This window comes from Vigna radiata, chromosome 11 (assembly GCF_000741045.1).
Source record: "Vigna radiata var. radiata cultivar VC1973A chromosome 11, Vradiata_ver6, whole genome shotgun sequence".
Taxonomy (NCBI): Eukaryota; Viridiplantae; Streptophyta; class Magnoliopsida; order Fabales; family Fabaceae; genus Vigna; species Vigna radiata.
This window is the reverse complement of record NC_028361.1, coordinates 7,044,325-7,060,008: the sequence shown is the minus strand read 5'-3', so window position 1 is coordinate 7,060,008 and position 15,684 is coordinate 7,044,325. Positions and strand designations below refer to the sequence as shown.

The 15,684-nt window shown below is 29.4% G+C and overlaps 1 protein-coding gene across 2 annotated transcripts; it reads right to left on the bottom strand.

The window, feature by feature from the left end:
• Positions 1 to 1,145: 1,145 nt before the first annotated feature.
• On the bottom strand, positions 1,146 to 5,657 carry LOC106776453 (serine acetyltransferase 2). 2 transcript variants are annotated; one of them, XM_014663911.2, is made up of 11 exons: positions 5,544 to 5,657; positions 5,008 to 5,389; positions 4,720 to 4,917; positions 4,023 to 4,082; positions 3,744 to 3,839; positions 3,636 to 3,660; positions 3,125 to 3,219; positions 2,485 to 2,651; positions 2,129 to 2,202; positions 1,600 to 1,659; positions 1,146 to 1,417 (listed from the first exon to the last, which is right to left on the bottom strand). In XM_014663911.2, the coding sequence occupies exons 2-11, from the start codon at positions 5,260 to 5,262 to the stop codon at positions 1,380 to 1,382; spliced, it is 1,068 nt and encodes a 355-aa protein (XP_014519397.1). In that variant the 5' UTR covers positions 5,263 to 5,389; positions 5,544 to 5,657; the 3' UTR covers positions 1,146 to 1,379. The 2 variants fall into 2 exon arrangements, with proteins under 2 accessions (XP_014519397.1, XP_022631365.1); XM_022775644.1 differs by lacking the exon at positions 5,544 to 5,657 and having other exon boundaries at positions 5,008 to 5,433.
• Positions 5,658 to 15,684: the final 10,027 nt, after the last annotated feature.

Below are 15,684 nucleotides of genomic sequence, written 5' to 3'. Positions count from 1 at the left end.
TTATTAATAGAAGACTATACTAACTCGGTTTTAAAAGAATGACCAGATAGAAAACATTCAAGATATTAAATAAATTTGAAAACAATAGCATAATAGCGAAACCAAACAATTATTAAATTTGTTATATATAACATATATGAAGTTCTTTTATATTTTCTATGTCACATACCAAAAATTCTTCAAAGTGATCTCAAATTAAAATTTTAGGTGTTTTAGTTGAATTGGCAGTTTTGATCTCTATTACAATGTTTGGGCATTGAATTTTTGTGACAACTTATGTCCGCTGGATTTAAATGGGTTTTCATTCTTAGTAACAGCACTAGGTTTGTGAGATTTCCTAATCTTAACATATAATTGTCACGGTAATGTGTGAAAATAAAAAATATATATAAAATAAAATATTGAATTTGTGATCACTGCAACAATTAATTTATATATAGCAAACCTTGTATATTTAACTTTAAAAATTACTAAACGATATACATTGTTTAAAACTGTTTGTGAAAGACTTTTCTCTTTCAATGGCAATGGCTTGAATATCTATAATATGTATAATGAGTGTATGAATTATTTTTTATTTTATTCTTAATAATATTTTTAAGTGAATGTATAATAAGTTAATTTTCTATTTTCTTTAATAACAGTTTAAAATCATAACATAAATTCATGATAATGTAAATTTCAGTGTATAAAACTAAAAATACATAATTTAGAATGTTTCATTCTATATAATAAAATATTTTCATAATAACGTAATGTTAGTACAATTCAAAATAAACAATATGTTTAATTATCTTATTTTCATATAATAAACATCATATAAAATAAAAATAACAATTCATATATTTTTATTTATAAAAAGTTAAGACAACGTCATAAAAAACAAGGACGCATTTCTATACTAATGACTAATTTTGTTATAAGCTTATTTTAATAGTTTTTTCTTAAAATTAATTTTAGTTAAAATTAAATAAATAACGCATAATCATTGCCAAATTATACAATACATGAAAAATGATTTTTTTTTTTTTTAAGAGAGGGAAGAAAATACAAATAAAAAGTCCTCTACATTAACCAGGAGTTTTGATTTTTAACTGCATGGGAAAAATTTAATTAACTATATATTTGAAGAGCTAAATAGTAGATTGAACAGGACAAAAAAAGTGAAGTTAAAAGGCAGAAACTTAGATTAAATAGCATCTGCTTTGTCTATAGATATTTGTTATACTGGTGCAACAACTACGGCACTCAGCGTCACAATCTGACATTATGAAAAGTATAAAGTACTATTGATACACATTCTAATATTATTTATAATATAATATCATCACTTCTTTGAAGGTAATCAATGTCAAATGAGATCTACGCTGCCGATCCTCTTAATTGTTCACTTCATTTCTATCTGGATTTTGAGCTCCTGGAACATTTTATGATATTCAGATTTTGGATAGACAAGAAGGGGGGAACTAAAAAGCTTGGTAAACAACATAAACGATGTAACAAGTACGCCAACAAGTGGAATTTGAATCAGTGAAATTTTTTAGTCTAGTGGAATTTTGTTCTCATATTCAAACAGGATTAGAAGACAAGAAAGCTAACCATTGGGCTTTTCATCTCTGAAGTTAGTAGCTACTTGTGTGAAAAAATCTTTAGAAGCATCTGCAGAATCACAAATTATGCCAAATAAGGATCACTTGACATGCACACTGAAATATTGTGATGGCAATAACAGCTTTTATACAAAAATTGGCTAAGATCATAAGAAACAAGTTAAAATGGCTGTAGAAACCAAAGCAGGATATTCAACAAGTACTAAACATGAAACCAAACATGCACTAAAATAAGAATAAGGGGGTCCTTTATTGGTAAATTTCTTATCATACAAATGAAATTTGTTTTTCAACTATATTTTCAATTTTTCATAGTAACAAAGGCACGTTACACTATAATCATTATATACCAGCAACTTTAGGCCAACTAATTATAATAGAAATGGTCCTAGCAGAGTGATAGATTGAATCACAGGACAAAAGAGAAGGGAGACTTTGAGCCGAAGCCCTTTATCTTTAACAAGAGAGAGAGAGAGAAGTAATTCTCAAGGGTAAGTCATGCTCCAAGTGTTGCTTACCATGCTTCATGGCTAAAGATGGATCATGGTCCTCTAGACCACTAATAACTTTAGCTGGTATTCCTGCCGCAATGCTACAAAATAAAGCAAACGAAACTGTTAGAAATGCCCCATTCAGTTTATCATATTTCTGTTATTAAAGCTATTAGATGTAACTGACTTAGTATCATCTCATGGTATTTTCCTATTTATAAATACATAACTCCATGTGCTCCATACACATTAAGGGTTCAACATATGCCTCTTTCGTTTCTATTTCAACAAAAACAATAAAAGAAACATCTTTCATTACATAAAAGAATCCAGGTAGAAGATGCAAGTACTAAACATTGTGTGAGAGATATATTCACTGGTACCTGTGGGGAGGAACATCTTTTAACACGAGGGAACCTGCGGCTATCATCGCACCCTCACCAATCTTTATATTCCCAAGTATGGTTGCACTAGCTCCAATTAGTGCCCCTTCACCTACTTTGGGATGGCGATCACCAATTTCCTTTCCTGTGCCTCCTAACGTTACACCCTGTCAAAATGAGATATATCATGCAAATAGCATAATGAATAGACGTGTAAAAAAACCATTGTTTAGAAATAGTCTTAATTCAAAATAATAATAAATATTATAAATCAACTTTTTAAAATTTTCCCTTCTTAGAGATTAAGAAAATAGAAGAGGCGAAAAGTAGAATAAGATTAGCTTTTCAGAAACTATCTTAAGGATAGTTGTATTGGATCAGTGGAGGATTGAACAGGGAACATAAAAAAAAGCTGTTAACTATTTTTACTGTCAGTCTCTTTTTGTAGAAAATATGAAGCTGTTAAGAACATGTATATTAAAATAACTCATAACCTTTTCCTCTTATGCAAGAATCAATATGTTAAAATGACATCATTTGGGAAATAATAGAAAAACTAATTAATTTGGGATTATTAAAATTTGTATAAGAGCTACCAAAACATAATCATAAAAGAAATTAATGAAGAATCACAACTCACGTGCATCAATGAAACTCTGTTTCCAATAATAGCAGTTTCACCAATAACCACACCTGTCCCATGATCTAATAAAATTCCCTCCCCAATTTTCGCAGCTATGTAGAAAAACCATAGAAACACAAAGTTCAATAATAATATTCAAAACCAAAGGGCTTTCAATATCTTCAATAGAGACGCAAACATCCTTCAAGACAAGAATCAGATTATTATTTTGTAAAAAATGAAAAGTAAAAAAATCAACTATGTAAGTGCCACAAGATTTAAAGATTGAACCCTCATGGATACATTCTGCTTTCATAATCTCTTTTCCTTATTCAGAAAATAAGTTGGCCAGCATAACATTAATCTATCTGCTACCTTACATTGCTTTCTTCTAATAGAAATTTATAGCTGTTAATTAATTGCTTTCCTGACATTTCCTAAAGCAAAAGTATCATACAAACATAAAGAAAGCGAACTTCTTTGGTAATTTGTCATACATTATTTGCATGGAAAAACTAAACCAATATACCTGGATGAATGTCCACTCCGAAAACCTGGGGTAAAAGACAAGGGCGTGGATGATCAGAACTTCCTTGTATTTATGAGATTCGTTAATGTTAAACAACTAGAAAATTACCTCACTAACACGGCTTTGCAAAGCCAGGGCCAAGACTTTGCGTCCCTGGTGCCACAATGCATGGGCTACTCGATGTACTTGCAGAGCATGATAACCCTGTGGGCATAGCACAGCATTAAACGTCAAAAGGAGTTCTATAAATTTCAAAGTAGTCTTTTTGAAATTAAAAAGCGATTATGAAGTTAGTCAAACTTTACTATCACGCTTAATTATATAAACAGTGCATTAGAACAGCTGCAATGTATCAGGACTGGAAACTGGAAGAGAACAGAGACTTGCCTTCATGTACAAAAGTGCGGAGCAATAGGACAAACATGCAGGGTCCCGATCTTTAAATGCCTGTTCAGAAAACGGCCAACAGAAAATTGAAATAACTCCAGCACGCACCATCCAAAACACTTTAAACAACAAGCGTTACATCAAAGACTTAATTTCATTTTTATTTCGGATTTAGTTAACCAATGTCTAGAAGAAATTTAAAAAATATAAATTATGGGAGAACTAACCTAGTAAAAACTCATTACGAAGTTGGTTTTTATGCTTCCAAATTAAAAAAAAAAAAAATCACTTTTAATTTCTTAATCAGTATATGGCACAGAGTGGCGTTTATCTTTAATTTTTAGTCTGTCTGATATTAACGATGTGTGATTTTGGTTTCTCATTTTAATAGTTGTAATTTGAATCTTTGAAGTTGGTCAAGTCCCTCCATCTAAATTCTGTCCATTATTTAATGAAGCACACAGAGCATACCATGACGGTGAGGAGGTACGAAAGTACAGTGCACTAGATGAGAAACATAGAACATTTGAACGAACGACAGTGACCAAAAACTAAGATTGGTCAATGCCATGTTGAGTGTTCTGCTAGCTTTGTTAGAAATGGAATAAATCAAGTTCAATTGATATTAATAAGGAAGACTAAAAATGCAAGTAATAAGGGGTGTGTGTGTGTGTGTGAGAGAGAGAGAGAGAGAGACCTGAACATCAAGGCGAATGGATCGTTGGATAGGTTTGTCATACATAATGACATTGCAGAAAATATCCATGAGCTGGGTGGCCAAGAGAGTAGCGTTTTGGAGACGGTTGGCGACGACAAAGGCCAATGCTTGTTCGAAGCAATCGTGCGCCAAAATACTAGCGTACAAGAAGCTACTCAAAATCGGCTCCTTCTCGGCCTGCACGTCCATACAGGGTGCTTACACAATTTCACAAACACAACAAATGCAGTTAAAACAAAAATGAAAGAGTGAGTTAATTGAATTCACCTCGAGCTTTGCCTCCTCTCTGACAGCGTTCCAAATAGGATCGGGTCCGTCCAATTCGGGTTCGGGTGTGGGGTCGAGGGCGCCCATGGCGTAAACGGGGAAGAGACGGTAGGCGGAGGAGAGAGAGGGGACGTTAATGGGGTTTGAGTCGGCGTCATCGTGGAGAAGGCGGTGGTGAGCGGAGAGAGGGCAGCGTTGGAGCATGTCTTGGGTAGTGAGCCAGGCGCGGTGGTGGTGGCGGCTGAGACAAGCCATGGCTAAGGTTTAAATAGGAGAGAAAGATAAACCGTCGTGAGATTGCGGTGGTCCTCTCCTCGTGCTCTGCTTTAGATGGTGGCGTTTGCGCTGTGTTTGCACCTCTATCCGCCCTAACTGTTCTAACCTACAAGAAAAGGTAGTGCTAAGAAATTAAATTTAATTCTTGTGATTGTTAACTATTTAGTTACATACTAAGATTTCCCTGCTCCTCAAAATAATAATATTATAATAATAATAATAAAGTAATTGAAAAATAAGGATGATGTTGAAAAGATTACTGTGTAATCATGATAAAGGAGAGGTGGTGATGAAAAAAATATGAAAGCAACTAGCTAAAAAAATGTGGAATTGTGAATGGCTGAGGATGTTCAACATGCCCAGACAGACAACTTTCAAAATCATGAATGAAAAAAATAAAGTAAGGTTGCGCGCATGTCTTGTCCCTATATGTTAACTCTCATTTTTTTTCATAAGGAATAAAGTACTACAGTGTTATTCTTTTTATGAATAGTTTTACTGTTAATCTTCTTTACTTAATTAAACATAGAATCACCATTAGAAAAATACTATAATCTCTGAATTATTTGACAAATACATTGAATTAGTTAAAATAATATACTTTAGAAAGTCATACATCACTTGGTAATAGTAATTATATAATAAACTTAAATTCCACAATATGTAAAAATTTTAATGAAAATACTTTAGGCTGCTATTTATTTTTTTTTTTTATATTTTTATAGTAGAATATTATGAAATTTGATTTAAATTATTGAAAATGGCGTCAATCGTTTTATAAGTTGATCTTTTTATGAATTGGATTCATGTTTCATCAGTTTTTAAGTGAATATCTAAATATCATTAAAATTATTTGGTTTTAATAACTAATTCACCCGATTGTCAGATAATATTAAATATAAATAAGAAAGATTGAGAAAAAAATCCGTAAGTTATTTATTTTAAGATTTTTTTATTAAAGAGAGTATAATTCTCTTATACGTTATGATATATCTTTAATGAATTCTTAAAAAAAATCTATTAATTGATATTCCAATTTTGATACTCATAAATCTATAAATATGTGAATTCTTTATATTTGAATTAAATTCATTTCTCATTAACATTATATCTGAGTAGACTTATCACTTATTACCTCTAATTTTAGTTAAGATGATTGAAACATACAAGAAATATGAAAATTTACATGTCATTAATAAAATTGATAGCAAAAGTTAGAGTGAATAGTAAGGAAAGAAAGTAAAAAAAAAAATATTTATTGACTGACTTAAATATTTTACATTCATTTGACATGATTTTTTTTATTTTTTATTTTTTTCAAAAAAATATAAAAATTTAAATTTTTATGATTATTTTATCTTTATATTTTGTTCAAAAAATAAATATAAAAGTATGCGATAATATCGATAATAAAATATACAATACATGATTGAGTTGACAGTGGAGAAAGCCATGGGAAAAAAACTACAAAGAAAACGAACGTGAGTTGAATTTGAGTTTGGCAAAAGCAGAGAATGATTGAGCACAATAAAATGTTATATGACAAAGTGATTATTAAGAAATGAAGTTGTCTTGTCTTCTAGCTGGGTCAAGTAGTGGAAGAGGCACCGTCAATTTTCCACAACTCACTTTTCATTCATAATTTGTTGTGTTCGATGCAAATCTTCATGAAATGCTTCCTTTTTATTCTTTATGTTATGATATACACAGTAAAAGCTCAACATCACTACTTGCTTCTGTTGTATGTAGTCTTGTAAACGTCCAAAGACATTTTTTCCCAAGCTCATCAGACTCATCACCACTACAAAAAAAAGAATATAATAATCCACCCTTCAAAATATTAGTAAAATAATCAATCACTTTTATAAATATTAATCATAATTAAAATAAATAAATTAACGCATCTAATATATCATTAGGAGTTGCTCTAGTTGGAAATGTCTCTAGATCTTCCTGTACAATTTTATGCTGTCAACCGTCTGGTCTTTCACTCTCCTGCCCGGTTGTCCTCTAGCGTGGAATGCTCACCTTCTGTTGAATCCGGTCGGGTACTTGCTAATGGCACTCCGACGCTCAAGTCAGTGTCAAATATTAGGTAAAGAGGGTAAAGATAAAAAAAGAGTGAAATAAATGTGCATTAAATGTAACCAGTTACTTTTCACCTTGTTACCGCGAAGATGACAACCCTCTGTAAACCCTAACTCCTAACTACCGGTCACGTGTATGTCTCGCGCCGGACGCCTGGGGTTGTTGGGCGTTCGGCTGATCTTTGACTGGCCCTCTATGGTACAGGAGTGTAAAAAAATTCGCCAACATTACTTGGAAAAATTCATAATAAATAATAAGTAAAAACATTTAATTATATTATCAGGTTTGTTGATGAAACGAATATGAATATTATTTGAGTATTTATATATATATAAACTAAAAAACATCTTACCATTAGAGGTATTTATGTATATATAAATTCATGATCAATTCTTTTTTTTTTTCAATGTGAGAATTTGTTTACATCCCAACACACATAGGTTCTAAAATAGTAAACGATCTGTTGAACGATCAAGATTTAAGGCATCATAATAAAACTAGAAAAATTGATACTTGATACCCCATTCAGAAACACTATTGATAGAAAATATATTAATCATCAAAATAGATTTAAAATTAAAATTTATATATTTTTATTTATTTTATTCATATATAATATATTGAGGTTATTTTATAAAAGATTGTTTCTAAATATTTACAATTTTGATACAATTCATTTAAATTTGTTTTTTGAAATGACCAAATATATTTATATTTTACTAAATAATTTAATTTTAACTATATTTAAAATTTATTTATTTTTATCTAATTTTATATTCTAAATATTTGTTTTTAAATTATTTTATTTAAAATTTTAAAAAGGTAAATAATCACGAGAATATTTTCATCAATATCTAAAAAATAATAAAACATATAATGGAATATATTTTTTCAAGTAAAACAAATAACAAGAAAACATTACCGAACTCATTGTCATTTTTATAGATAAGTAGTTAATGTATGTTCTTAAATATTAATTTTTTATGTACATGTTTATTTTTTGGAATGAATATTAATAAAACTCAAAATTGTTAATTATATTATAAGAAATAAAGCATTTTTTGCTATATATTAGCCTTTGGGTCATTGTTATAATTGTTAAAACGAATTCGACTCAATTAACTTGTTTAAAAATTTGTACAATAGATATCAGGTAAAGTGAAAATAATTATGATCTAAATGTATAAGTTTGTGGATAAACTTCTTTTAGAAAGTAATAATTATATTTTAAATAGTCAAAAATACTGTTTTACTAAAACACATACATGAATTATACTTTATAAATAAAATAATAATAATTTAATTTTAGTAATATGACATTCATTTAAAAGATATATACTTTTTAAAAATAGACAAAAATACCAATTGATTCAATATACGATTAACTAAATAAAAAAGTTAATATATTTAAGGCTTAATAGATTGTTTTTATTTTCATCAGTTTTGTTTGATTTTGTTTGGTGTTTTTTGATTTTTATAATATTCAAATTGATTTTAATTATTGTAATTTTTGTTTGATTATTTTTCATAGTGAGTCGTGTCTATTTGAGTTGTCAATTCAGGAATGACCTTTTTCGGTTATCGAAATCTTCTTCCCCATCGTTACATGTCACAATTAGGGATAACAAAAAAATATTCGGATACGGGTATTTGTGGATAAAATCACCCGTGGATATTTATTATTCGCGGGTATTTTTAATATCCGCTTTCAAGAGTCACCATGAACCAGAAACACGAAAACCCTCCATCCTGAAGAAATCGAGAATTGTAGGAAAAAGATAAGATGATGTGGTAGTAAAAAAAAATGAAACAGGTCATTCAATGGTGAATTATATGAACACTTAATAGAATAAAAAAACTAAATTAAACAAAAATAATAAAAACTGGACAATCCCTAAAAGAATGAGTTCACTCAAACAAAAATATGACTTAAAAAAGATATTAAGTCTATATTTAAAATACAAATCACTACAACTTCATTAAACAAGTCTTAAGCCAAATCAGTGTAGAGTTCCACGCATAGAATTTAAAGTCTCTTTTTGTTTACTAGAAAAAAAAAGTGACTTGTAAAGCATGCACAAGCCACTAAAAGATAAGCATTTTCCGAAGAAAAAGACTTAGCAAATTCATTGTTATTTACTTGAATTTTTAAAGATGATTTTTTTTTGTTTATGTTGAGAACTTAATTACAGATTAAATTTTTTATATATATATTTTTTTTAATTTTCTTTCTTTAATTTAAAAAAATGAAAAAAAAGGCTTAGAAGTCAGTTCTTTGAAAATTAAATCGGACTAAAAATTAGTTATTTGAAAATTAAATTTTGATTGATTTTCTGACGAAGGAGTGAATACGTTGAGAATTTAATTTTCGAAAAATCAGTTAAAATTCGGTTTTAGAAAAACCAATGCTAAAAGTTTGTTTCTCCGTGACTAATTTCTTAATGTACAAAATGAGTTTAGTTTAAGAATTAAAATAAAATAAGTTTATTTGACTAATTTTTTTTAAATAGATATATTTTGAGAACAAATCCGATTCTTTTTTTTTTATGCTTTACAGAGCGAAACCCCTTTTTAACTATATATGTTTTGTATTATAGCATTCGTTTTATTTAATTTAAAATAAATTCATCAATAGTATTTGTTTTAATTTTTTTTTTCACAGGGATTGTCCCTTATCGTATGCATTATCTAATACGGTCCTCAAAATAGATTGATTTCATTTCTATAAAACAAAAATTAAATTCTTAATTTCTTGTCTAGGGGACGAAAACCCATTTCCTATTTTAAACATGCATACAACTCAAGAAAAAAAAAATTTAGGATAAGTTTTTTTTTTTTTTTTTTTATGTATAGGCTAAAATTATAATAAATATCAATTAAAGTTCATAAGTAAAAAAAAAATACAAAATTCTTATATCATTACAAGAAAATGGAGAATAGAAGTTAATGTTACAAGTGACAAAGTTAATGGCAGTGTTATATTTTTTTTAGTTCATTGTGTCTGAAATTGTAACTGCCACACCAAAAGAAATTCTGTTGTCTTCAATATTATTGCAACAACGTTGTTGCTAAACTTCTCTAATTTATTTTCTATAATTTTTCCTTAATGGATAATGTATTCACAATTTTTTTTTTTTAACTTTATCATAGATTAGTCACAAAAAAATATAACATATTTCAGTGTGAGCAATTATACGTAGAATATGAATACTCTTAATAATCTTTTCCATTGAAATAAATTCTTATTCATTATGAAATGTCCTTCTAATCCTACATGTTTAAATGATTGTTGTTACTAATAATTAAGTCAAATTACCAATTATGATAGTAAACAATTTAATAACAGGGAATATTAGAGATTATAGATCCTAATAATTTAGATTAAAAATTACTAAACATTATCACAGTGGTTGCGGTGGAATAGTTAGCATGAACAATAAAGTTTTAATACAAACATGTATCTTTTAATTTCTACTCAATTAAAGTCGTCTCTCAAAAACAAGATAAAGAATTCACTAATTACAAAACAATTACAAATTACAATCACAAAGAAACAATTTGTAAAAGTTTAGAAAACACCTATTTTGATACCACAAGAGATGAGACACGCTTCCCTTAAACACACCAAGGGACAAACACCTTCTCTGAATGTTTCACGAAGAACAAACACCTCCTTTGAGTCTTCATAAAGGATGAAACACTTCCTCTGGATACTTTACAAAGGATGACTTCCTCTTCCAAACACCTCCTCAAACGCACCAAGGATGAACCAACTATTCTTCTCTCACCATAGCAACACTTCACCAGCTCCATAAACGAGAGTTTCTCAAGCCGAACAAGAACACACAATTCACAATGATTTCTGAATTACAGAGCATAGGGAAAAAGTTGATGTTGAAGGAAAATGAGAGACTATTTATAGACTCAGGTAAAAACTCTTTCGTTCTTCGTTTCCAGCCATTTAACGCTTTTAATCGATTAGTATTCTTGTTAATCAATTAAAATGAGTACAACGGCTAGAAAACTCCAACGATCACCTTTAATCGATTAATCCACAAATTAATCTATTAGATAATCGATTAAAAGGTATTTTAATCTATTATTCCAGAGATAGTTTGAGTTTTCAACTTTTACTCTGTTTAATCGATGAATATTAGGTTTAATCGATTAAAACAGTGTGATTTTGACTCTAAACATCAATTATATAATATGAAAGTACATGGAATCAAAACCACTGAAAATCTAATACAAGTCTTCATAAGATTTTTTTGAATCTTGATTTCTCTTGACTTAATTTACACATCATCAAAACTTTATCTTCATCATTTTGTTAACAAACATTGGTTAAAACACTTTGACATCCATCGTCATGGAACTGTATAAAACCCTTTTCGAAGCCTCCTTATAAACAAACCAAATGATGACGAAAATATTGTTATTTCTTATAAACTATATTGTATGTCGATTTATTTTCTCCATGCTTAATTTTTTTAAAGTGTTTTATACCATATGGTAGTGTTTCTCTCTCGAAATAAGTAAGAATTTGGTTAATTAACTATAGGTTTAAACCCTTTTTTGGTCCCTAAGTTAAGTTCTGATGTTCAATTTAGTCCCTGCTTTTAAAAATGTCAACCTTTAGTCCCTATAGGTTGTCATGAGGACTGATTTGATACATTTTTCATATCATAGGGACTAAAGGTTGACATTTTTAAAAACGGGAATTAAAATGAACATCAGAATTTAACTTAGGGACCAAAAAGGGTTTAAACCTTAACTATACAATTTTTCTTGTAATGATAGTATGTCTTCGACTTAGTTGTACCACTCAATTTTTCGATTTAATTACACATAAAAAATATTAATGTTTTTTTATATATAAATAACATACATTAAATATCTCTGCAAATTTTGAGAAGTATAAAAAGACAAATATTAAAAATTTAGAATTGATCATGCAAAACATGAAAAAATAAATATTTAACAATTAAGTTATAAAAGATTTAGTTGTTATCAATTTATTCGAATTTTATTCACTTCATATTATTTTAAATAATCAATTTTTCAATAAAATTGAATAAATTTTGTGAAAATAAAAATATTAATATTTTTCTTTTATTTTCAAGTCTGATTCTCTTAAATCTATTTATCTGGTTCCGTCATATAACTTAATTAATACACATGTGACGAGGTTAAAAAAAATCTAAAAATTCATAAATTTCACATAAGAACAAATTTATGAAATTAAAATGACAACAAAAACTACAGAGATCAAGGTCAGTAAATGGACCGTTTTTAAAGTAGACAACTTAATTAAAAATTAAAATAAAATAATATATTTACTTAGAAAAATCTTTATACAAATATATTTACTTGGTTCAAAACTAAATTTAATTTAATCAAAGTTGACGAACTTAGGTTAAGTTAGGTCAAGTTAATATCATCTGAAGTTGATTAGTGAAGATTTAGTTTAAATAGAGATTGATAAAGTTTAGGTCAAATCAATATAGGTCTAATTTAAGTCAGGTTGAACAAAGGTTAAGACTTAAGTTAGACTAAGTTTTAGTCAAATAAAGTATAAATTTGAGCAAGTTAAATCAAGTTGGGATGAGTTGTATCGATTAAACACATGTTGGCAAAGTTGAACAGTACTTAAGTCAAGTTGAGTTGGGAAGAGAGCATGCCTATTTAAGTCACTTCCAAGTGATGATAAAGAGGGTTGAGTTAGGCTCAAAATAGGTCATTCAAATTAAGCTTATGCAAGGTTGAGTTCACGTCACGTAAAGGTTGATAGGATTCACATCATGTTGCGTTGAATTAAGTCCACATTGGATGAAGTCGAGTGGGACCCATTTAGAACGAGTTAAACCTAACCCATGGGAGCCTAGTTAATTTTTGTCCACAAAGGATTGAGTTATGTCAAGCCCATATAGGGTTAGTTAAGTTAAACCCACATAGGATTGAGTTGAGTTAGACAAACTTCAAACAAAGTTGAGCAAAACCCACTTGGCCCAACTGAGTTGGGTCTATGTCAAACCAAGTAGAGCCAGATCCATATTTAATCCATTTAAGTTAGGCCCACAACAAACCTAGTTAAGTTAGACCCCTTTGGATCAACTTATTTTGTCCAACTTCAAGTTGAGTTGAGTTAGGCTTGCATCAAGCCGAGTTGACATGGGTGTCCACCTTAATCTCAATTGAATCTAATCCCCTTGAATCAAATCCTTTTAGGCCCACCTTGGGTTTAGCTAAGTTTGGACAACCTCAAACCAAGTTGATTTAGGACCACATTAGGCTCAATTGAATCGGACCACCTTAAGGCAAGTCAATATAGGTCCATATTATGCTAAGGTAAGCATGGTTTGTGTCAGGTTCAGATAAATTTGAGTCAAACACATTTCAGGCCGAGCTGTGACAAAGTCATATTAGGTTGAGGGTTAAGTCTGGTTGGGCCACCTTAACTTGAGTTTAGTCCATACCATTTTAGGTAGAGTTAAGTTTGTTGCACCTTAAGTCGAATTGATCCAAACTCATTTTGAGTCAAGTCATGTTGAATCTACATTAGATTGATTAAATTTGTGTCCATATTAGGTCAGGTAAAGTTGGACCATGATGAATTAAGTCTAGTTAGGCTAATGTTTGATCGAGTCCATTTAGGCTACATTAGGCCTTGTAAAAACGATCCACCTTAGGTTGAGTGTATTTTGGTCTATTTTGAGTCAAGTCCAAATCACTTTTGGTAGAGTAAAATTGAACCAATTTTTGGTTGAGTGGATTTAGGCCCAATCAAGTCCAATTGAATTTTAATTGAATTGAGTTAAGTCATATCAATATCATATTGAGTCTTATTGAACCCACATCGAGTTGATTTTGTGTTAAGTTTAAATCATGTATATTTAATTCAAGTTGAGAAAAAATTGACTAAGGTTAAACTCTTGTCAAACAATATCCAATTGGGCAAAACCCAAATTAGGTTAAGTTAGTCTAGTCGGACAAGTTGAGTTAGATCATAATCTTTCCATCCAAATTGTAAATAATAAAAAATTAAGTATGAACTAATTTATAATTAATGTAAAATATTCTAGATAAATTTGTTTTTAAAAACTCGTGCAGTTATGAAAAATATTTAAGAATTATTGTAATAAGATAAACTCCTCTTATCCTAATTTTAATCTACATTAAAGGGATCGTTGGGGGATAAAACTTAGTTTACTTATTTGATGGGACAATAACAAGAAAACTTATTTGGTTTTCACTTCATGCACACTCAAATTTTTTTTCACCCTTTCAAAATTTCAAAATGACCATTTTATCTTATCTGACCATGAATTTCACAATACATGTTTTGAAAACTTTTTGAAGAAAGCTTTATGAAAATTTTGAAATAACATTTTCAAAATAGAATTTCCAAAATGTATTAAATGCATTTTGAAATAAGCTTTTCATAATAGAATTTCCAAAATGTATATAATTTATTGGTTTAAACTCTCTTTTGATCCTCTTATTTTTTGGTGAATCTCAAGTGGGTCCTCGTTTTTTAAACTATTAAAATTAGGTCTATATACTTGTAAAATTGAGCCAATTTTACCCCCTCCGTTAAGTTTTGACAACGTTAAAAGATGTCAAGCTGTACTTTTTTTAAAATGACGTGGCATTGTTAATTAAATTGAATGAATTATTTGTTAATTCCACGTGAAAAAGTAGGTTTAATAGTTCGGTAGGTTCCTATTTTCGCCTTGAATCTCAATTACGTCCCTTTCTTTTTCCAAATCTCAATTGGATCCTTATTTTTGTAAAATTAAAGCAATTAAAGGTCTACCGTTAAATTAGACAAACGACCGTTTCATTAGTCTGACGTGGCATTAAAATTGAATTTTGTATTAAAAATTTGGATTGCACAAGTGTAAATTCAGATTTAAAAAAGGACAAAATGGGCAAAATCTAAAAATTCAAGTGCAGCCCCTTTATTGAATTCAATCTTCCATTGCTTCTGTATCTTCCACCAACCGAGATACCAACTCAAAATTACAACAAATTGTATTTAGTTTATACTTGCTTCACTGCTAAAAAAAATCCAGAATTCTCATCATCAAATTTTCAAAAAAAGAAAATGAAAGATAAAGATTGAAAAAGAAAATCAAGAAGAGCCAATTGGGGTTTAACTGAATGCACACAACGGAGACACCACTGCGAGTCTTGAGAAGCTTGAAGAATCCCTAAATCCTTTTCTCCTGATCAAGCTATTAAGAAACTAAGACATTCTTGGTAGAAAAGAAACCATACTTGGTGGCATAAATCCCTTCAAATCCCTAAATC

Bases quoted from the DNA above. Each gene is read 5' to 3' on its own strand.
- LOC106776453 (XM_014663911.2), bottom strand. From the start codon at position 5,262: ATGGCTTGTCTCAGCCGCCACCACCACCGCGCCTGGCTCACTACCCAA. The intron at 3,661-3,743 runs GTAATTTTCTAG...CTTTTACCCCAG, and splicing joins TGCAAAGCCGTGTTAGTGAG to GTTTTCGGAGTGGACATTCA. The intron at 3,220-3,635 runs GTATATTGGTTT...TTTTCTACATAG, and splicing joins CGGAGTGGACATTCATCCAG to CTGCGAAAATTGGGGAGGGA.